This window comes from Drosophila subobscura, chromosome U, assembly GCF_008121235.1.
Source record: "Drosophila subobscura isolate 14011-0131.10 chromosome U, UCBerk_Dsub_1.0, whole genome shotgun sequence".
In the NCBI taxonomy this organism is placed as follows: Eukaryota; Metazoa; Arthropoda; class Insecta; order Diptera; family Drosophilidae; genus Drosophila; species Drosophila subobscura.
The window spans coordinates 7,520,202-7,537,880 of record NC_048534.1 but is presented as its reverse complement, the minus strand read 5'-3'; the positions used below and the strand labels follow the sequence as shown (position 1 = coordinate 7,537,880).

At 40.5% G+C, this 17,679-nt stretch overlaps 4 protein-coding genes across 4 annotated transcripts; 3 read left to right on the top strand and 1 right to left on the bottom strand.

The window, feature by feature from the left end:
* Positions 1-359: 359 nt before the first annotated feature.
* LOC117902284 lies at positions 360-1,404 on the top strand. The gene is made up of 3 exons (XM_034813557.1): positions 360-499; positions 692-962; positions 1,076-1,404. The coding sequence occupies exons 1-3, from the start codon at positions 483-485 to the stop codon at positions 1,223-1,225; spliced, it is 438 nt and encodes a 145-aa protein (XP_034669448.1). The 5' UTR covers positions 360-482; the 3' UTR covers positions 1,226-1,404.
* Positions 1,405-1,698: 294 nt separating this feature from the next.
* Positions 1,699-2,806, bottom strand: LOC117902283 (60S ribosomal protein L7). The gene is made up of 3 exons (XM_034813556.1): positions 2,690-2,806; positions 2,315-2,613; positions 1,699-2,250 (listed from the first exon to the last, which is right to left on the bottom strand). The coding sequence occupies exons 1-3, from the start codon at positions 2,801-2,803 to the stop codon at positions 1,791-1,793; spliced, it is 873 nt and encodes a 290-aa protein (XP_034669447.1). The 5' UTR covers positions 2,804-2,806; the 3' UTR covers positions 1,699-1,790.
* Positions 2,807-4,516: 1,710 nt separating this feature from the next.
* On the top strand, positions 4,517-17,301 carry LOC117901204 (ATP-binding cassette sub-family C member Sur). Its single transcript, XM_034811858.1, has 23 exons — positions 4,517-4,828; positions 5,395-5,660; positions 5,724-5,899; positions 5,954-6,169; positions 6,232-6,856; positions 7,118-7,230; positions 7,292-7,429; positions 7,487-7,649; positions 7,710-8,604; positions 9,074-9,335; positions 11,043-11,180; positions 11,247-11,389; positions 11,444-11,660; positions 11,728-12,263; positions 12,327-12,484; positions 12,937-13,559; positions 13,769-13,926; positions 14,058-14,253; positions 14,395-15,058; positions 15,214-15,341; positions 16,411-16,705; positions 16,782-16,978; positions 17,037-17,301. The coding sequence occupies exons 1-23, from the start codon at positions 4,653-4,655 to the stop codon at positions 17,181-17,183; spliced, it is 6,630 nt and encodes a 2,209-aa protein (XP_034667749.1). The 5' UTR covers positions 4,517-4,652; the 3' UTR covers positions 17,184-17,301.
* Positions 9,427-10,991, top strand: LOC117901205 (probable fumarate hydratase, mitochondrial). Its single transcript, XM_034811859.1, has 2 exons — positions 9,427-9,646; positions 9,701-10,991. Exons 1-2 carry the CDS (start codon positions 9,461-9,463, stop codon positions 10,967-10,969), a joined length of 1,455 nt encoding a protein of 484 aa, XP_034667750.1. The 5' UTR covers positions 9,427-9,460; the 3' UTR covers positions 10,970-10,991.
* Positions 17,302-17,679: the final 378 nt, after the last annotated feature.

Genomic DNA, 17,679 nt, shown 5'->3' with positions numbered 1-17,679 from the left:
CTGTTGATCTGAGTACTCAACTGCAAAATTCCGTCTGCAAAATCTTCTGTCGAACATATCGTTCGCATGAGCATATCATCCTTGGTTCTGTCGCAAGAAAATTGTGCGTATTTATTTTGCCGGCCATTTTTATTCACATGCTGGCAACATCTTTCAGCAAGCTGGTCTTTGAAATAGAATACAACCCTATGTATCGATATATTTATTTACGGAAATATTTGTATTTAAATGTATTACATTGCACAAAATGAGCCCACTTTAGTGTATTTTTATAAAATGCAGATTTCCATGTTTACATGGTTTTGGTGATGCCGCCAGGTTTTAATCAGATTGTCGCTGCTTAAATGTCTCGTTGCTTTGTGTCATATCGATAGCATCCATCGATATTTACTCGTTGATAAGCATTGGAAAAAAATATATAAATACATTTTCGCAAATAAACAAGATTTCAGGGATATTCAATTAAATACAGATCCCTCAGAATGGAACGCAATAATGGGTAAAGTCAAGAAGATAAAAAACAAATGCGTGGCGAGGTTGCAAAACTGAGTGTATTATTTTGATAAACGGGATTATTTTGACGTGTGTGGTTTCGACGACAAACTCTGTTTACATATGTACATAGAGACATACATACATATGTACATAGGTATATACTTTTTATGCATGTTTTGTTACTGTTTTGTTACAGACGCTACCCTTATATACGCCGCCAGGGCAGTGGACACAACAATTATCACCATCACCACAACAACAATTCAAATTCCACATCCTCGGCAGCAGGATCAACAAATGCAACACAATATAGCAATCATAGCATTAACAACTCCCCCTCCGTCGTCATGAGCACGGTGGCACAAAACAGTAATGCAATATATGCAGCGGCGGTACCGCCATCACAAAATTTGCCAATTTCCCAGCATGACGAATTAATTCGGTACATACGGGAGGCATGGAACAAGGTAAGTTTGAGTCTAAGCAGAATATTAACTGCCCACCGGAGCTACATATGTTTAATAAATTCGGTTTCTCAATTTTCTTTTGCAAATATTTCTTTTTCTAATCATTTCGAAAGGTTTATGAGCAGGGCACACCTGTAATTTACTGCAATGAATCTGACAATCAGTTGAAAAATTTCAAGCCATTTAATTTGGAGGAGTATTGGGGGCAGCGACTTGTCCAGAACATACACGTGACGACAACAAATGCCAGCGGACATCAGTGAGAATCGAGAAGAGACGACAATGGCTTGTGTTAAATGGTAGTACATAATAAACTAAATTAAAATTTTGTAATCTGGGTGCCTATTCCGTTTTCTTGACTTATTCCCATTGGAATTTAAATCTACCAAAATTGTTTGCGACCTGCTTTGAACTATTGGAGTGGTGTACACGGGTTAATTAAGAAACACTGCCAGCTGAAAGGCAAATTATGTATTTAATAACCATTGTTGGTATGTTCAAGTCAACTATTTATTTCAATGGCACCCAATTTAGCTTGATATCTGCATTAATGCAAGTGTTCTGCATTCTGTGCGCTATTTAAATTGTCTAAAGCAATGATAATAAAACAATTAATGCATAGGAAAACAACTTTGTTGCGTATTATTGATTAGACTGCAGATCCGCAAACCGGGATTTACCATTTCAATACAAATCTAAAACGAATGAAACTCCATCAAACACGGAATTTGTGTTGAAAGGCATTTAGTAATCTATAAGATTGTTTTATTTTTCGTCCACTGTTTACATGCCCGTTCTTTTTCAACTTATTGCTCTCCAAACAGAAGCTTAAACCATTTTGCGCAGCAGTCGGTTGATCTGGTCTTCACGGTTGCCGAAATCACCACCGTTAACGTAGTGATTTGCCTTCTTGCGCCAGCCACCGGTGGGTGTGTTTAGCTTGAAGGGCCACAGGAAGTTTGATGCGTACTTGAAGTTGGGTCCCACGGTGAAGATCTCATGAACCAAATCCTCAACGCACTGAATGTTGTGCGCCTGGCGCAGCTTGCGCTCAATCACAAAGTTGTCGGTGATGGGCACACGCTGACGGCTGTGCTTAACATAGCCGCGCTTGTAAATCAGCTCGCGCACCGACTTCAGATTGGGGTAGCCCCAGGTGATGTAGGGCTCGGCAATGCGAAGCATGTTGATGGTGGCCTTGTTCAACTTGATGAAGACACCATTGTTGATTTGGCGCAGACGGAACAGCTGCAAAACTTTGCGAACCTTGGGTGCAACCTTGTTGATACTGAAAGATAAATAAAGGTGGATAAATAAACAGTACAATAATTCATTATCCCAGCATTACTTACCCACGGATACGCACGACAAATGCCAATTTGGCCTCAGCTGGCACATAAAACTGGTTGCGCTTCTTCGCCAAGCGACGCAGCTTAATCTCACGCTGGTCAGATTTTATGTACTCATTTTGGTACTTCTCGGCACGGACCAGATTTTCCTTCTTCCGCAGCGCAATGACAGCGGCGCGTTTCAGACGACGCTTTGACTCAGCGGCACGCTTGCTGATCTGTTTCTTGCTGAACTTCAGCTTTGATTCCGGCACAGCGGGCAGCTTCTTAGCTGCGGGTTTCTTGACGACCGTAGCTGGCATCTGTTGAGGACACAAATTCGTTCATTGTAAACAGTCTTTTTCACATACAAAGTACATTTTATAAAAAATATCTAACCTCTAGACACTGCACACGTTGGTAAAAGAAAGGGAAAGAAAGAGCGGAAGCATGGCCTGTGTCAAACGTCAAAATTCGATCAAAGCAACCCTGCGTTACAGAGTTGCAGTGCATGCCTCCTCTATATTTTGGTATATTTTTGAGGGAAGACGGTATTTTTGTTCGATTTTACCACCACAGGGTGACCGTATATGCGATATACAATTTACGGGATAAATTAACTTAAATATTTTTACGTTATATCCGTAACAAATTACCTTATCATATATACGATGACTATGTTTAGGCACTAACCATATAGTATAGGTATATTATATACACTATACTATATGGTTAGTGGCTTAGGTCACACATTTGAATTTATTTATTAATATTCCCATAGCTGTTTGGATCCTTTTCTTATTCACAGAATTTTGCGCCACCCTTTTGGCCAATGCACCCATGTAGAAAATATGTCGAAATGTCCGTTTAGCCAACATTAGCATTTGATCATCTAATCATCATAAAATTCCTGACAGTTTGCCATAAAACTTCGAAAAAGTAAAAAAAAGTTGCATTCAAACAAGTGGATTAAGGTGGGTTTGTCACACTGCCGCTTCCACTAACGGTGCATTTCCTCGCTAGGTGTCTCTGTGTGTACATAAAATACATACATATGTATGTACATACATACATATGTAGTTAAATTGAGGCAAATGTGTAGTTACCGTGCAGTTAAAATGTAAAACTATTTAAAACAGCATTGGCCAGGTGATCAAACAATTGACTAGCAGTCCACTTTTAATCCGAATAACCTGAAAGCCCAACTCCGAAGCGAGATCTAGTCTAAACATAATCTCATATATTTCCATGGTTCTCAGACCAGGGACACGTGCCCCCAGTAAATTAAAGCTGATTAAATTTGCAATTGAATTCATATGAATTATCCGTAAACTTCCGTTTACAATAAGTCAGTCAGAGACTGGCGCAAGATGAATTTTTAACCGCATAATTTGTTATGCAATTGGTAAGTGAATGCCGAATAACCTAGAAATATATTAAAAATGGTCGTGGGCAGGATGAGGACTTACACACTTTCTTCGCAGGGAGCTCAGCGAGTTTGTCAAGGATTTCTTACCTGTGTACGTGTGTAAGTCAGTTTGAGCAAAGATCTGTCAAGGAACAACTGGAGAAATTGATTCACCAGCAAAGTGCATCACAAGAAATTTAATTTTTATAAAAACAAATAAAATGTATAGATTTATTTTAATTTTTCATCCATGCAATATGTTAAATAAATGAGAATATGGCCAAGTCAAGGAGATGGTCAAGGGATAGGTTGATTGGTACTGGCCTTAGATCATTTGGCTTATAGCTCCAAAAATTTTAGAAGAATCTCTCAACATCGAAGAGCTTTTCCTGTGCGCATGTGCAAGGTCCCTCCCGGCAGTGGAGCATCGTCTCTACTTGTCTGATTTTTCGGCTGGTGATCTTACGTTTAGTGTGCCGTCATGCTCCGCCGTACACGCGTGGCCTTCCTCACGTATTCTCCGAAAACGTGCGCAAACCGAATTCTCTGTGTTATTTTGTTTATATTAAATCAAAAGTTCTTTTAAAGTAATGGAAAAGCGACGGAAAATGCTCCCTTAAAACGAAATAAATGTTGCAAAACTACTCGATTAACCAATTTGGCAAATAACAGACTTTGCAGTGAATATTTTCGATTGCGGAATACTTTGTTTACTTTAAACATTTTTTTTGGTCTTTGCCTTGTACAGAATGATTTAATGTGAACACATAGGGAATCGAATTTATTTATGGATAAATATAAAAGAATCGTCCAATGTGCACATTTGTCTGATAATGTTTTAAAATGAAACAAATCGAGTGAAATTCCCGCGGAGATATCTGTACGGGTACGGAGTAATACGATCAAGTGTGTAAAGTTCCGAATACTGTAAATATTTTGGATATTTTGGTCAGTATGACGCAGTTGTTCAATATTATACACTGCAACCATTTAAATGGTCGTGTGCGCACCATTTATGAAAATTTAAACACAGATGTTTGCGGCATTGTCCGCGTGAAGCTTCTTGTTACTTGTTTAAGCATATTGTTATTGCTTTTTGCCTGTGCTTTCGTTTGGAAAAAGTACGAAACGTGAGTATTAATAAGTTGTAATAATAGGCGTACAATAATTTACTAGCATGCGTTTCTGTTTATTTGTAACTTGTTCCGTTTATTCTGCTGTGGTTTCCGTTTGATTGGAAAAACTTTCACCATATTTAATGTGTTGATTAACATTACTGGTAAAAAGCAAAATAAATATTATATATTTCTTACGAGACTAGCCATGAGCTCTGTTGTTCAATGCAATTATTTTGTTTTTTAAGAAAAATGATTACTAAATGCTTCCAACCAATTGTCGGTATCTGTTCCAAAATCCACTTAAAGACAAGTAATTTATATCCGGAACTAAAGAGTTTACCATATCAAGTGCATACTCCACAAGATCTACTTAATGAAGAGTGCAATACCATAAATATCTCAATGAGTGTAGATGCCACTTCAATTTTCTATTTGTGTCTAACTGCATGCACCGAAAGTCGAGCCAAAAATGTTCTCTGATGAATTGAAAAATAATGTCTCAATACCTTGATTCTATTTTATTTGTATGTTCTACCACTTAAATATATTCTAGTATTAATTTCCCCCTTTTGATGCAGGTGCAATGCAACATTGTTAATGTTTCACAATTTACGTGCCGCTGTGTCACTGCTAATGTTGGCTGGAAATAGTCTTGATCTGGCCGGAAGCTTGCTGCCCCAACGCAGTGTCCGCCAGCTCGGTCAGCTGTTTGAGTTGACGAATAGAGGACCCAATTTTCTGGTTATAATAGGAGCGGCAGAAACATGGAATGCGCTTGCCTCAACAATATTTACAATTTTGCTAATGTGTTATCATCGAGTCATAGAGCGCAAGAAGATGACAGGTGAGGGGAGATGTCTTCGTGGTCTTCATGGCAAGAATAATTAAGAATTTGCTCATCCCTTAGTATTTTTGTATGCCAGCATCGTCTGCGAGGTATTGGCTCTCGCTGTGCACTGCCATGAGCTGACAGAAGTTGCGTACTATGAGGATTTCCTAGAGCTTCAGACGTGCCTTGTGGGCATGTCTGCATTGTGTCTGCTGCTATTGGCTTCGTTGGATGGGTACACCATGTATAATGAGGTATAAATTCAACATGAAACTGCTCCAGAAACAAATTTAAGTTTACTTTTGCAGCACTTTCGTGACAGCTATGTGGATGATCCTGAAAAAATAGGCTATAAACATTCGTTTGCAACATTTTACTCAAAGTCATGTTTCTGGTGGTTGACGCCTTTGCTGTGGTTGGGCTACAAGGAACCGCTGGAACTTGAAGATTTGGGTGCAATGAAATTAGAGGATAGTGCCAGATCGCACTACGATCACTTTTTGTATATTTACACAGATGAGGTGGTAAGTAAATCTTTTGCTAAAAGATACAGCAAATATTGTTTTCCCTTTTATTTTTGTTTCAGAAAAAATCCAATTCCTCCCCATCCCTATGGTATTGCTATGTAAAGAACAGTTGGCGTATGTTTGCACTGGGCGGCATTTTCAAACTGGCTGCAGACTTATTTGCATTGGTTGGCCCACTTGCAATACAGCAAATAGTTCAATATATAGAAGAGCTTTATGCTGAAACGACTCATCCATCAATACAATCGGCGGGGAAACACGAGACAGGTTTCCATGCACTTATGTTGGCCTCTAATGTGAGCGCTGATGCGGATGACGATATTTTCGGTACTAATATTGATAGAGTAAGAATTTACTATGCCACCTGGTCGGAGTTGTTAACAAATGGCTGGAGCATTGCTTGGATTGTTCTGTTAGCTGCACTGACTCAGGGTTCGTTGTCCCAAGCTTCTACGCACATACTTAACATGACGGGCATCTGGATAAAAACATCACTTCAAGGTCTCATTTACCGCAAGACTTTATTATTAAATGCAAGCAGTGGTTGTTCTGATAATAATAGCATAGCCCAAACAGCATCATCCTCTACTTATACTACGCTAAAAACGGACGCCAAAGATCAGATGAATACGGATGAAAGCGCCAAGGAGAAACCAACTCAAGAAAATGTGGAATATAGCGGCGGTGAGTGAATTTGTACTAAATTAATTACAATTCAAGCAATTACAGTTGAGCTTTTACTGTATGTGTGGAAAAAAGAGCAGACAGACAAGAACATAACTGTTTATTCTTGAATGCGATTCATGACACAGGGTGCTCAATGCAAAATACCAAGTAACAGTTACATATATGTATTTACATTTGGGGTATTCGATACTTAGACATTAACATTTCCATTTACATTTCCAAAAGTAATTTTACAGCTTAACATTTCACATTCGACAGATTTAAATCCTTCTTATGACATCGGCAGCATTACCAATCACATGACGGAAGATACACTAAACATAATGCAATTTTTCTGGATCGCCCACTATGCATGGGCAATACCATTTAAGGTTTGTATCCGAGATAGGCTGTGTGTAAGGAGAATTAAAGTCGAAACCCTTTTTCTTTCAGATATCAGTGATAATTTACTTGCTTTATCTCAAGTTGGGCATAAGTGCTGTCATTGGAGCCATTGTGTGTATTCTAATAATGACGCCCTTACAATTTCTCATAGGAAATGCCATGTCCAAAAACAGCGAAGTTATTGCGGTAAGTAAATACGTCAAAATACACCTCTAAAGATTTAATTTCAATAAACTTCTGCAGAAATACACTGATGAACGCTTAAAAAAAATACACGACACATTGATGGGCATCAAAGTTATAAAGCTAAATGCCTGGGATGAGGTTTTCTTTAAGAAAATTCAAGTAGCACGCAAAAAGGAGCTCAAATATCTCAACAAGGACGCCCTATTTTGGACGTTAATGAGTAAGTGTACAATGACAATAAACTAATTAATAAACTAATTATTTAGTTTCTTTTAAACAGCAATTCTTACACATATTTCAACAGTGTTAATCACATTTGTGACTCTGGGTGTTTATGTTTGGCTTCCACAAGAGGCGAACTTTAATTTAAACGCCAGTCGATTGTTCTCTGCATTGGCCCTTTTCCAGCAGCTAACAGTTCCTCTGTTGATTTTTCCAATTACTGTACCAATAATTATAGCAGCCAGGGTTTCAACGCGTCGCCTGGAGCGATTTTTTGAGGCCAATGAGATACAGAAACAATTTGAGGGCATTCGAAATATGGCCCGGATATTAAGCAAAAGTGATGCCTCATTGGATATGTATGAGACGCAGGAGAAGTCCAATATGACAATGCGCACAGCCCAGGCAGAGAATTTGCTGAGTGAAAAGCATATTGCACAACGAATACCAAAAATCGAACCTCCGATAGAGGAGAATTCTTTGCCGACTACCAAGACCTATCCACCCCAGCATCGCGACGAACAGCAGCAATATCTGGGTGCCATTTCTGCATCGTTTCTTCAAGAGGTTGGCCATCAAAAGCTGGTACAACAGCGTCGTGAACTGCTTCGGAATACACCGTACGTAGCCATCAGGCCACCAAAACTGCGAGGAAGCTTAGTAGAGAAAAATCAAGAGTTCTGCGTGATGCGTTCCAGGAACAGGGATAGCTGGAGACGGGATTCCCTCTTGCTTAAAATGCCCGATGACATTGCGGTCTCGATTAACGACGGTCTCTTCACATGGCATCCAGAAAGTCAAATGCCAATGGTCCAATTACACATTCAAGGCGTGGTCATACCAAAGGGCAAGCTGACAATTGTGGTCGGAAAAAATGGAAGTGGAAAGACATCCCTCCTGTCGGCTTTACTCATGGAGATGCCACTGCTGGCAGGAAATATGTTTTGGCACAAGTAAGTAGAACCTTTTTAGCCCATAGAAAAGTTTAGTTTATATTTTAAAGATGCTTTTCGATTTTTTACTAATTTATATTCTTACCTGAACTCATTTCTAGTCTTCCTCTGACGCTGACTTTCACAATTTTCTTACTTTAAGATTAAGCACGTTCTGGTTTCTGCTTTCACGGCTCAACAGCAAAATGTCCTTCATGTAAATTAGTTTAGCTATTTATGTGCCTATTTTCATGGCTGCCCACAGCAGTGTGTACCTTTGCGATAGCTCGGATAAATTTGTTTGCTCATTTATCAAAATTAATTGCATAATTTGCACCTGTTTGCGAAGGTTTACAGCAGTACAAAGAAGTCTTTTTGGCAGTGTTAAGACTTGTATGGAAGTTATACATTGGTTACTGGAATACCTTCGAAATAATCAAATTAATTAGGTCTTAAGTCCCACTCTTTCATATTTAATCCTTTCTTCCAGAACTTGTACAATTTCCTATGTGTCTCAACAACCTTGGCTGCTCAATGACACCATTCGGGAGAACATTCTATTCGGCGAATCTTTTCGACCCAGTCGTTACGATTTTGTGTTGGAGGCCTGTGCCCTTAAGCCTGACATTGAAATAATGCCGAAAGGAGATTTCACAATTATTGGAGAGCGTGGCATTAATCTATCAGGGGGACAAATACAACGAATTGCCATTGCGCGTTCGATCTATTCATCGGCGAATGTTGTCATAATGGTAAATATAATTTGAACTATCGAAGGAGAACCTTAACCTGAATATTGTGTAGAAATGGCATCGACTTAACATTTACTGGTGTGTCTGTATTTTAGTCCTAAATCTAAATTTATTTTTCTAACAAAATGTCGTTCGATCAGAAAGAGATTTTTAGTTTGATGTACAAGCTGGCGCGACTTATAGTTCCAGACACTCGTCTTGAACATGATTCAATGGGGTCCATGCACGTGCCCCTCGATCGTCTGTATGGTCCGCAAACAATGCGTTCTCTGCTCAAGTTTCCAATTGGTGGAGTGACTGAACGCATGCCTGTATGAGAAATGAATTTGTTTTAAGTATTTATAGTTCATGGGTTTACTTTACAGAGCGAGCTCATTATAGCATTGGCTATTGTCAAAAAAGCCGTGGCAGAGACCAATAAAATGTTCGGTCTGGAGGAGCGTTTGAGCGTGGCTATCTCCCAGGCTTGTGATGATATCATTTCTGGCAAGCTTTGTGATGAGGAGCATTTTCCGTTGGTTATCTGGCAATCTGGCTCTGGCTCGCACACAATTATGAATGTAAATGAGGTGATTTGCAATCGTGCCATCGCGATACTCGGTGGTCAGCTGGGTACAAGAAATCCTGTAGATCCCGATGAGCATGTGAACCGCTCACAAAGTTCCAATGATAGTTTCTCCACGGCTATTAACATCGCAGTCGCCATGCAGTTACGCGATAAACTGTATCCGGCATTGATGCTGATGATTGAGTTGTTAGATAAGAAGTCAAATGAGTTTAAGGACATAATCAAAATTGGACGAACCCACTTGATGGACGCTGTGCCACTGACGCTTGGCCAAGAATTTAGCGGCTATAAGCAGCAACTTGTCAACTGTCGGGAGAGATTGGACACAGGCTTAAGCCGACTCTATCAACTGCCACTGGGCGGCACCACAGTCGGCACTGGACTCAACACTAAAAAGGGTTTTGCAGCTGAATGTGTGAAAGGAGTGGCCAAGATCACAAATCTTCCTTTTGTTAATGCGCCCAATTTGTTCGAATCCATTTCATCGTGTGATGCCATCGTTGAGGTGCATGGAGAGCTCAACAGTCTAGCAGCAAGTACAATGAAGATAGCAAATGACATTCGATTCTTAGGATCGGGTCCACGTTGCGGTTTCTCCGAGTTAAAACTGCCTGAAAATGAACCCGGCAGCTCGATTATGCCAGGTAAAATCAATCCAACGCAGTGCGAAGCTCTCACCATGATTTGTGCTCAGGTCATGGGCAATCAAGTGGCAGTTACAATTGGTGGCTGCAATGGCAACTTTCAACTGAATGCCTACATGCCGATGATCGCATCCAATGTGCTGCGCTCGATAATGCTTCTGGGAGATGGAATTAAAAGTTTCAGCAACAACTGCCTCAGCAGCATCGAACCAAATGTAGTTAGAATAAATACCATTATGAGTGAATCTCTGATGCTGGTCACTGCTTTAAGTCCTCATGTGGGATATGAGCGATCAGCAGCAATAGCTAAAGCAGCACACAAAAATGGAACCACTCTAAGGGAGGAGGCTTTAAATGCAGGAATCTCCACAGATGACTTCGATAAGTGGGTGCGACCTGAAAAGATGTTGGGTCCCAATTAGCTATTAGCTTATAAATTTAAAACCTAAATTTGTTCAAATAAAATAAAATCTTTAAAAATATATTTCTGTACAGGATGATCCACTGTCCTCGCTTGATAATGAGGTCGGGGATCATATATTTCAGCGTTGCGTGAGGCACATGCTGCAGAAGTCCAATCGTACCTTTATACTTGTGACACAGCAATTACAGCTCATAAAGGAAGCGGATTACGTGAGTCCTTGTGTTATTTCCTTGGAGAGATTCCTGTAGCTCTTTTTACTCCATTAACTGCGGCAGGTAATCGTCATGAAGGAAGGTCGCCTGCAAGCTTGCGGCAGTAATGCGGAAATTGAATCGAAGCATCCACAAATAACAGCCAAATGGAAGTCTATAATTGCACAAAATGCTGCAAAGGCAAAGAAACAAAATGATATACACAAGTGAGTAAAATTATTATTAGATATTAGCAAACATTTAAATTACATTGCCTACAGCCATGTGGAACGGACGGCAGCATGTGAACGCTGGAAGTTGCTGAAGAATGTGAGCAAATTGGGGCTTCAGCGCTCGATATCGGTGACCATAGATGAAAACGGTGGCAGCAACGCTGAAGGTTCATCCGTGGACGACAGCGTTTCTTTATCCGTTTGCAATATGCATGAAATGAAAGATGACATTGAGGAGTACGAAGAGGACAATGAGACACCGGCGGTAAGTGCTTACTAAATATTTATCTTAATTGGTTTTTAATTAGTTCAACTTATGCTCTTCTCTTTAGCCTTATTTGCAACGAAAGCGATCGAGCGTTTATGGCTCACGGCATCTCCTCTATGATTTACCTCTACCAATCGATGAGTGCCAGGCAGATGATGTCATTATGCGCCCACGTCGCCGGCAAGTGCTGAACCGTCGAGTTGGCAGGACAACCAACTCTTGGCATAGATTAAGCGGTCTCAGCACACTAACGGCCACGTCGGCATCAAGTTCTAATAGTGGAACTCCAATTCATCGCAGCGGGAGCAGCTATACAGAAAGCAGTGCAGATGGCATCGAAATGGTTATGCCGACATTGTCGCCAGATCCGCGAATAAGATCTTGGCAGCCGAAAAAAAACTTACAGCATCAGGCACTGGCGCGGAATGCGTCATCACCGCCGGCGATTGATATGCCTCAAATCACAGATACAAAGCCTGCAGCAACATCGGAGGATCAAGTTCGTGGCAGTTTTCAGCTGTTTTTGCGACGCATGTCCATGCGGCGTTCCAATAAGCCCAAGCACCATCATCAACCATTGAGCGCAACCAATTCGATTCTGTGAGTCACTTAATGCAATATTTTATGTCTGCTCTTATTTTTGTTCGTTTCATGCATTTATAGGAGCATCTCTGAAGAATCTGCTGCTACATGTGCTTTTCCAACTGCCGATCGTGGTTCACTGCCCTCCTCATCTGCTTGCACATTTAATTCAGATGCGAATGATTTAGAGGCACTTTCCCCTCTAAACCCGCTGACATTGATCAAATCAAACGAAAAAGGTAGGCAAAACAAATAAACAAAACTTTTCCAATTACCGAAATCTGATCCGTTAGGTGTGACCGTACATTCATATCGATATAATACCAAACAAATTAACTAATTTTAGCAAGAATGGTCATGTTTATAGATATCCGAAGTTTTGCTTAAATTTAACTGTGTTATTATATGTACATATGTGTGTAAGTGGATATATACATACATATGTACATATGCATAAACACATGAAATTAACTTTAAAAGTTTACGCTCGCAAGCGGCAAAGGGAGAGGCCATGCTTGAGCAAGGAAAGTTTGAGATTCATAAAACTTTTCCGTGGTTTCATTGATCTATCAATATTTGTAGAATAGGTCGTTGAATTTCGAAATTAAAACTTTCAATTTAATCAGCTAAAAATTCCTTTAAAAATATAACTCTCTTTATGTATATCTTTATTTATTGTACCTTTACTCAGGTGTAAATATAGACTGCAAGGATGGGACATCATTTCGCGGTAGCCATTGCAATATTAGCAACATTTCCCAGGAACTCAGTACTGACGTTGAAGTATCAAACGTGACGTCACTGAGGCCACTGCAAGACGAGGGTAATATGGAGGTACAGTACGCAGGTACAGGGAATGAATTGTTACCAGTGTCAGAGTCTGCAAATGATGCGGAACGAAAATATGGAAAAATATCGCATCACATATATCTGATGTATATACGCGCCTGTGGCGTGCCCATAATCACAGTCTTTTTTATCACTGCACTAATTTGGCAATGTTTGCGTGTCTACACGGACGTTTGGCTGCAGCACTGGAGCGATGTCCACATCCAGACACGTGAGGACGTGCAGAAAGAGGAGGGCCACGAAGTCACGTACTATTTCTGCATGTACACCGCAATTTCGTGTGTTTGCATTATAATGGCCATGATATCAACACCGGCCGGACAATGGGCCGGCTGTAATGCCCGTCGTAATTTGCACGATAAGCTGCTGCAATCGATTTTGCATAAAACGTTGCACTTTTTTCAAGTTACATCGCCCGGACGCATTGTGAATCGTTTCAGCAACGATATGGCGATCATTGATAAGGTACGATTTGTTATATCTGTTAACACCCACAGTAGTTGCACATCCCGTTGTTCTGTTTCTGTTTTAGTTTAAAATATGAGCACATTGCACCTGCAGATGTGCTCGTATTTTGTTGCTTTGGCCAAGATTCCCCTGTGATAGTCACGCGTTGCTTTATCTGTGGGTATAAACATCTACATCTATGTAGTTTATTTTCTTTTTATTCACAGAAAATTGCCGCAACTTGCCAAAGGTTGCTACAATTTAGTTTGCTCTGCATTTCCGCCATTTTGATAAATGTGAGTATTACGCCCTGGTTTTTGGCCTCCACACTTCCCATCTGTGCAGCCTACTATATAATACAAAAGTTCTACAGGTGCTCAGCGCGGTAAGTGTGCAGAATTCACGTTTTAAACACGGTATTAAAACTATAATTAATTGAATTTCATGCCGTGTTTAAAGCCTTTTGTTTGTTGGCTCCATTTTATGATTTGTTTTTTATTTATTGATCCTTTTCAGTGAATTACAACGCATTGAAAACCTGACTAACTCTCCGGTTATTTCGCATTTATCGGAAACAATTCAAGGTGTGACCACAATACGTGCGTACAATCAGCAGGCACGCTTCACAGAGATTCTCTTCAAACGCCTTGAAGCCAACACAATTGCATTTGCTTTATTGAACACGAGCCACCGCTGGCTTGGCATATCATTGGTAATTGATTTACATATTTGATTTTTGTAATTTTTAATCTAATATTAAGGAAACCAAAGCTCTGCAGAATATTACATAAAGGCTTCCCTTTTATTTCCCGCCCGGTGGATTTATTTTTCTTGCATAATTTAATTCTTTCAGGACTATTTAGGTGGCTGCATTGTTTTTCTGGCCATTGTGACGTCATTGGCAACAGCCAGCTTCAGTTGCAGCAAGTATAGATACGCCAGGGACGTAGCTGAAACTTATGCTAACAATAAAAGCATGCCAGAAGATTTCACTTCGGAACTGAGTCCAACGCCGTCGCTTGTCGGTCTGGCTATAAACTACACGTTGTTGGTGCCGATTTACCTTAATTGGGTTGTAAAACTTTTGGCTGATATGGAGATGTATGCGGGCTCGGTGGAACGCATTGCACACTATGCCAAGGGACAGGACTCGGACTTGGAAGCGAGCGAAGAAATAAGCAATGAAGTCGATAGGTCGTCCTCGGCGATGTGGACTGCCGGTGACAAAGTTTGCCCAAGCGCAACGACAGCTGCCGTTGATGTTGATGAAGATGGTGGAGATGCTGGAGATGCTGGAGATGGGGAAAATGCTGATAAATTAAATGCAGGCAATGCAACCGGCGACGGCAATCACTTAAACTTCCACTTCCACACGGCGACAGCTGCTGACAAGATACAGAAGGCGACGACTCAGACGTCGGTGATTAGAGATAAGAAACTGCCACCACCACACAGTGCGAAGGTCGAGCTGCCTAATGAGCCAGCTAGAAGGCGCCTGTCCTGCCAACTTAAACGATGTAAGTTTAGAAGTGTGTTCAAGTATTCAAGCATTAACTATGCACAATTGAATATCAATTGACTTTGCTGCGTTATTATAATTTGTGCAGGCTTTTGGCTTGCATAAACTTACGGGGATTATTGTTAATTGAAAATTTAATTACATTTTGTGTAGACCAGAGCGTACCAATATCTTGGCCACAAAGAGGCGACATTAGCTTCGAAAATGTCAGCCTGCGTTATGAAGGCCAAACGCAGAATGTTATCAGCGGCCTAACATTAAAAATACCAGCGGGACAACGGGTGAGCATCAAATATTTCTTTCTGCCAGCCGTTCTTTGCTTACTCACAAACCGTTAACTTACCACAGTTTTTCATCATGCAATTGCGCTCTCTCTTTGCTTACTCACAAACCGTTGACTTCACACCGTTTTGCATCATGCAATTCGCTCTCTCTCTCTCTCTCTCTCTCTTGCAATTCCGTTTCGATCCTCTCAGTGGCAAACAATGCAACACCGCGCCCATGGTAGAATTACTAATAGGTAACGGATTCACCACAGTGCTTCTCATTCGAGGCCGGTAAATCTTGTCAGTCGTTTGCCAAACGTCGACGAAAGAGGTTGTGTAGCGCACGAATTTTTTCATTGTCTTCTTCTTCTTTTTCTTCATTGCTTACGAATGAAGGCGTAAGCGGAAGACAATGAAATTAAGTACTGTACATGCAAGTACTTTTTTATTTTGGATGTATTTTTTATTTTTAGAAATGAAAATGTCTGCAAAATATTGTTTGCTGTGCCGATCCAAAACTTTGCATGGAAGTATTTTAGCTCCATTATTTAGCTCATTTATTATCGAACATCTTTTCTTTGCTGTCAGCAGAAACAATAAAAACGAAGAGTGCAGAACGTAAAACGTTTGCTATCTGCTAGAGAGAGATAGCTTGCCTCTCTGAGAGCTGAGAGAGCGTGCGGAATAAGCTTATGGGCCTGCACTCAGCTGACGACGTTACCTATTAGTAATTCTACCATGACCGCGCCACTCGCGGCTGTGACGATACTCTCTCGATCTCAAACCTCGCTCTCAGCAACAATGCGAACAAAGGGAACAACAGTTAACTTAATGCGTAGTTTCTGTTCTTCTTTATTTCCGTTATTTCTCAATGCCATGCATTTCTGTTTACATCTATATCACTTCTCATACATTTACACATAACCGACATGCATATGTACATACATTTGCACATACATACATACGTCAAGCAAAGTTTGGCTTCATTTCACATCGCGATGTGGAGAAGTTAAGAAGTGAAAGAAGCGGTTTAGGTGCATTAATTAATTTATTAATTCGATTTTACATTCTACTCTCTCTACAGCTTGGCATCTGTGGTCGTACTGGCTGCGGTAAATCATCGTTGGGCTTATCTTTATTCGGTGTTTTACAAGTCACAAGCGGCCACATTCGTATTGACGAGATGGACATTAAACAAATTCGACCAGAAGAGCTGCGAACGAGATTATCGATAATTCCACAAGACGTGCATTTGTTCAACACGACAATACGAGAGAATCTCGACCCACATGGTTATTACTCGGATTTACAGTTGTGGAACTGCCTTGAGTTGGCGCAGTTAAAAGAGTTTGTCAAAGTGAATCTCCCGTTGGGTTTATGTAAGCACATTCTGCTCTCTGCTGCTTGGGTAGATATTTTTGTCATAATTCACGTCATTTCTCTTCTGCTTTGCAGCCACTGTAATTATTGATGGTGCCATTAACTTAAGCGCTGGCCAGCGGCAATTGCTGTGCCTTGCACGGGCGATTCTACGCGGCTCCGTTTGCTTGGTACTGGACGAAGCAACAAGTGCTCTGGACAGTACCACGGAGGCAGCACTGCTGAGGGCCGCAGATAAAGCATTCCAGGGGCGAACCATCATAACCATTGCCGTGAGTTTTCTTCTGAGGCAAATCTACTTTTTACCATCATTTTTATGTTTTTTTCCAGCACCGACTCACAACTATTCTGGAATATGACCGTATAATTGTGATGGAAAGTGGTCGCGTCATAGAGGATGGAAATCCACGGACTCTGCAACAACTTCCAGGCTCTGCTTTTCAACGGCTGCTTGAAAAACGTTCAGCGAGGTCGTAGACTAAAGCGAGATTCATTAACTGCGCAAAAACGCGAACAATAAAGTATTTTTCTGCATCTTACACCAAATATAAAATAGATGAAGCCAATTATAGTTGCGAGTTGAGTCGATATCTAACACGCCAATTTAAACTTGAATGAATATTCAACGAACTTTTCGTATTTATGTATAAATTTATGCCGAAATAGCACTTGGCAACTTTTTTCAATACATCCGGAGTATGAGGTTTTATGGCACACAAAGCCAAAAGCATGGCAAAATAAATTGATTGTTAAATGGGTCTGAAGAGTGGGCAGAAAAAAATCTGTACCGATTTCTGCGCTCACTTTGTATGCATATTTGAAGTACTTGGGGACTGGCTGGCTTTCAGCCCAACAGGCAATTAAACCTAATTGGCAAGTAGACTCTGGAAGTCGAACTACTTTTTAGGAAGACGTTTTGATTTTGGCTCTTGGAGTGGCGGTTCTTGGTGACCTGGAATTTTGTAAGAAAACT

Excerpts from the sequence above, each read along its gene's own strand:
- LOC117902284 (XM_034813557.1), top strand. Across the intron at positions 963-1,075 it reads TACGGGAGGCATGGAACAAG|GTTTATGAGCAGGGCACACC; the intron begins GTAAGTTTGAGT and ends TCATTTCGAAAG.
- LOC117902283 (XM_034813556.1), bottom strand. The coding sequence starts at position 2,803 with ATGCACTGCAACTCTGTAACGCAGGGTTGCTTTGATCGAATTTTGACG. Across the intron at positions 2,614-2,689 it reads AACGTGTGCAGTGTCTAGAG|ATGCCAGCTACGGTCGTCAA; the intron begins GTTAGATATTTT and ends TGTCCTCAACAG. Across the intron at positions 2,251-2,314 it reads TTTGTCGTGCGTATCCGTGG|TATCAACAAGGTTGCACCCA; the intron begins GTAAGTAATGCT and ends TTTATCTTTCAG.
- LOC117901204 (XM_034811858.1), top strand. The coding sequence starts at position 4,653 with ATGACGCAGTTGTTCAATATTATACACTGCAACCATTTAAATGGTCGT. Across the intron at positions 9,336-11,042 it reads CGGCGAATGTTGTCATAATG|GATGATCCACTGTCCTCGCT; the intron begins GTAAATATAATT and ends ATTTCTGTACAG. Across the intron at positions 13,560-13,768 it reads ATATGGCGATCATTGATAAG|AAAATTGCCGCAACTTGCCA; the intron begins GTACGATTTGTT and ends TTTTATTCACAG.
- LOC117901205 (XM_034811859.1), top strand. The coding sequence starts at position 9,461 with ATGTCGTTCGATCAGAAAGAGATTTTTAGTTTGATGTACAAGCTGGCG. Across the intron at positions 9,647-9,700 it reads GAGTGACTGAACGCATGCCT|AGCGAGCTCATTATAGCATT; the intron begins GTATGAGAAATG and ends TTTACTTTACAG.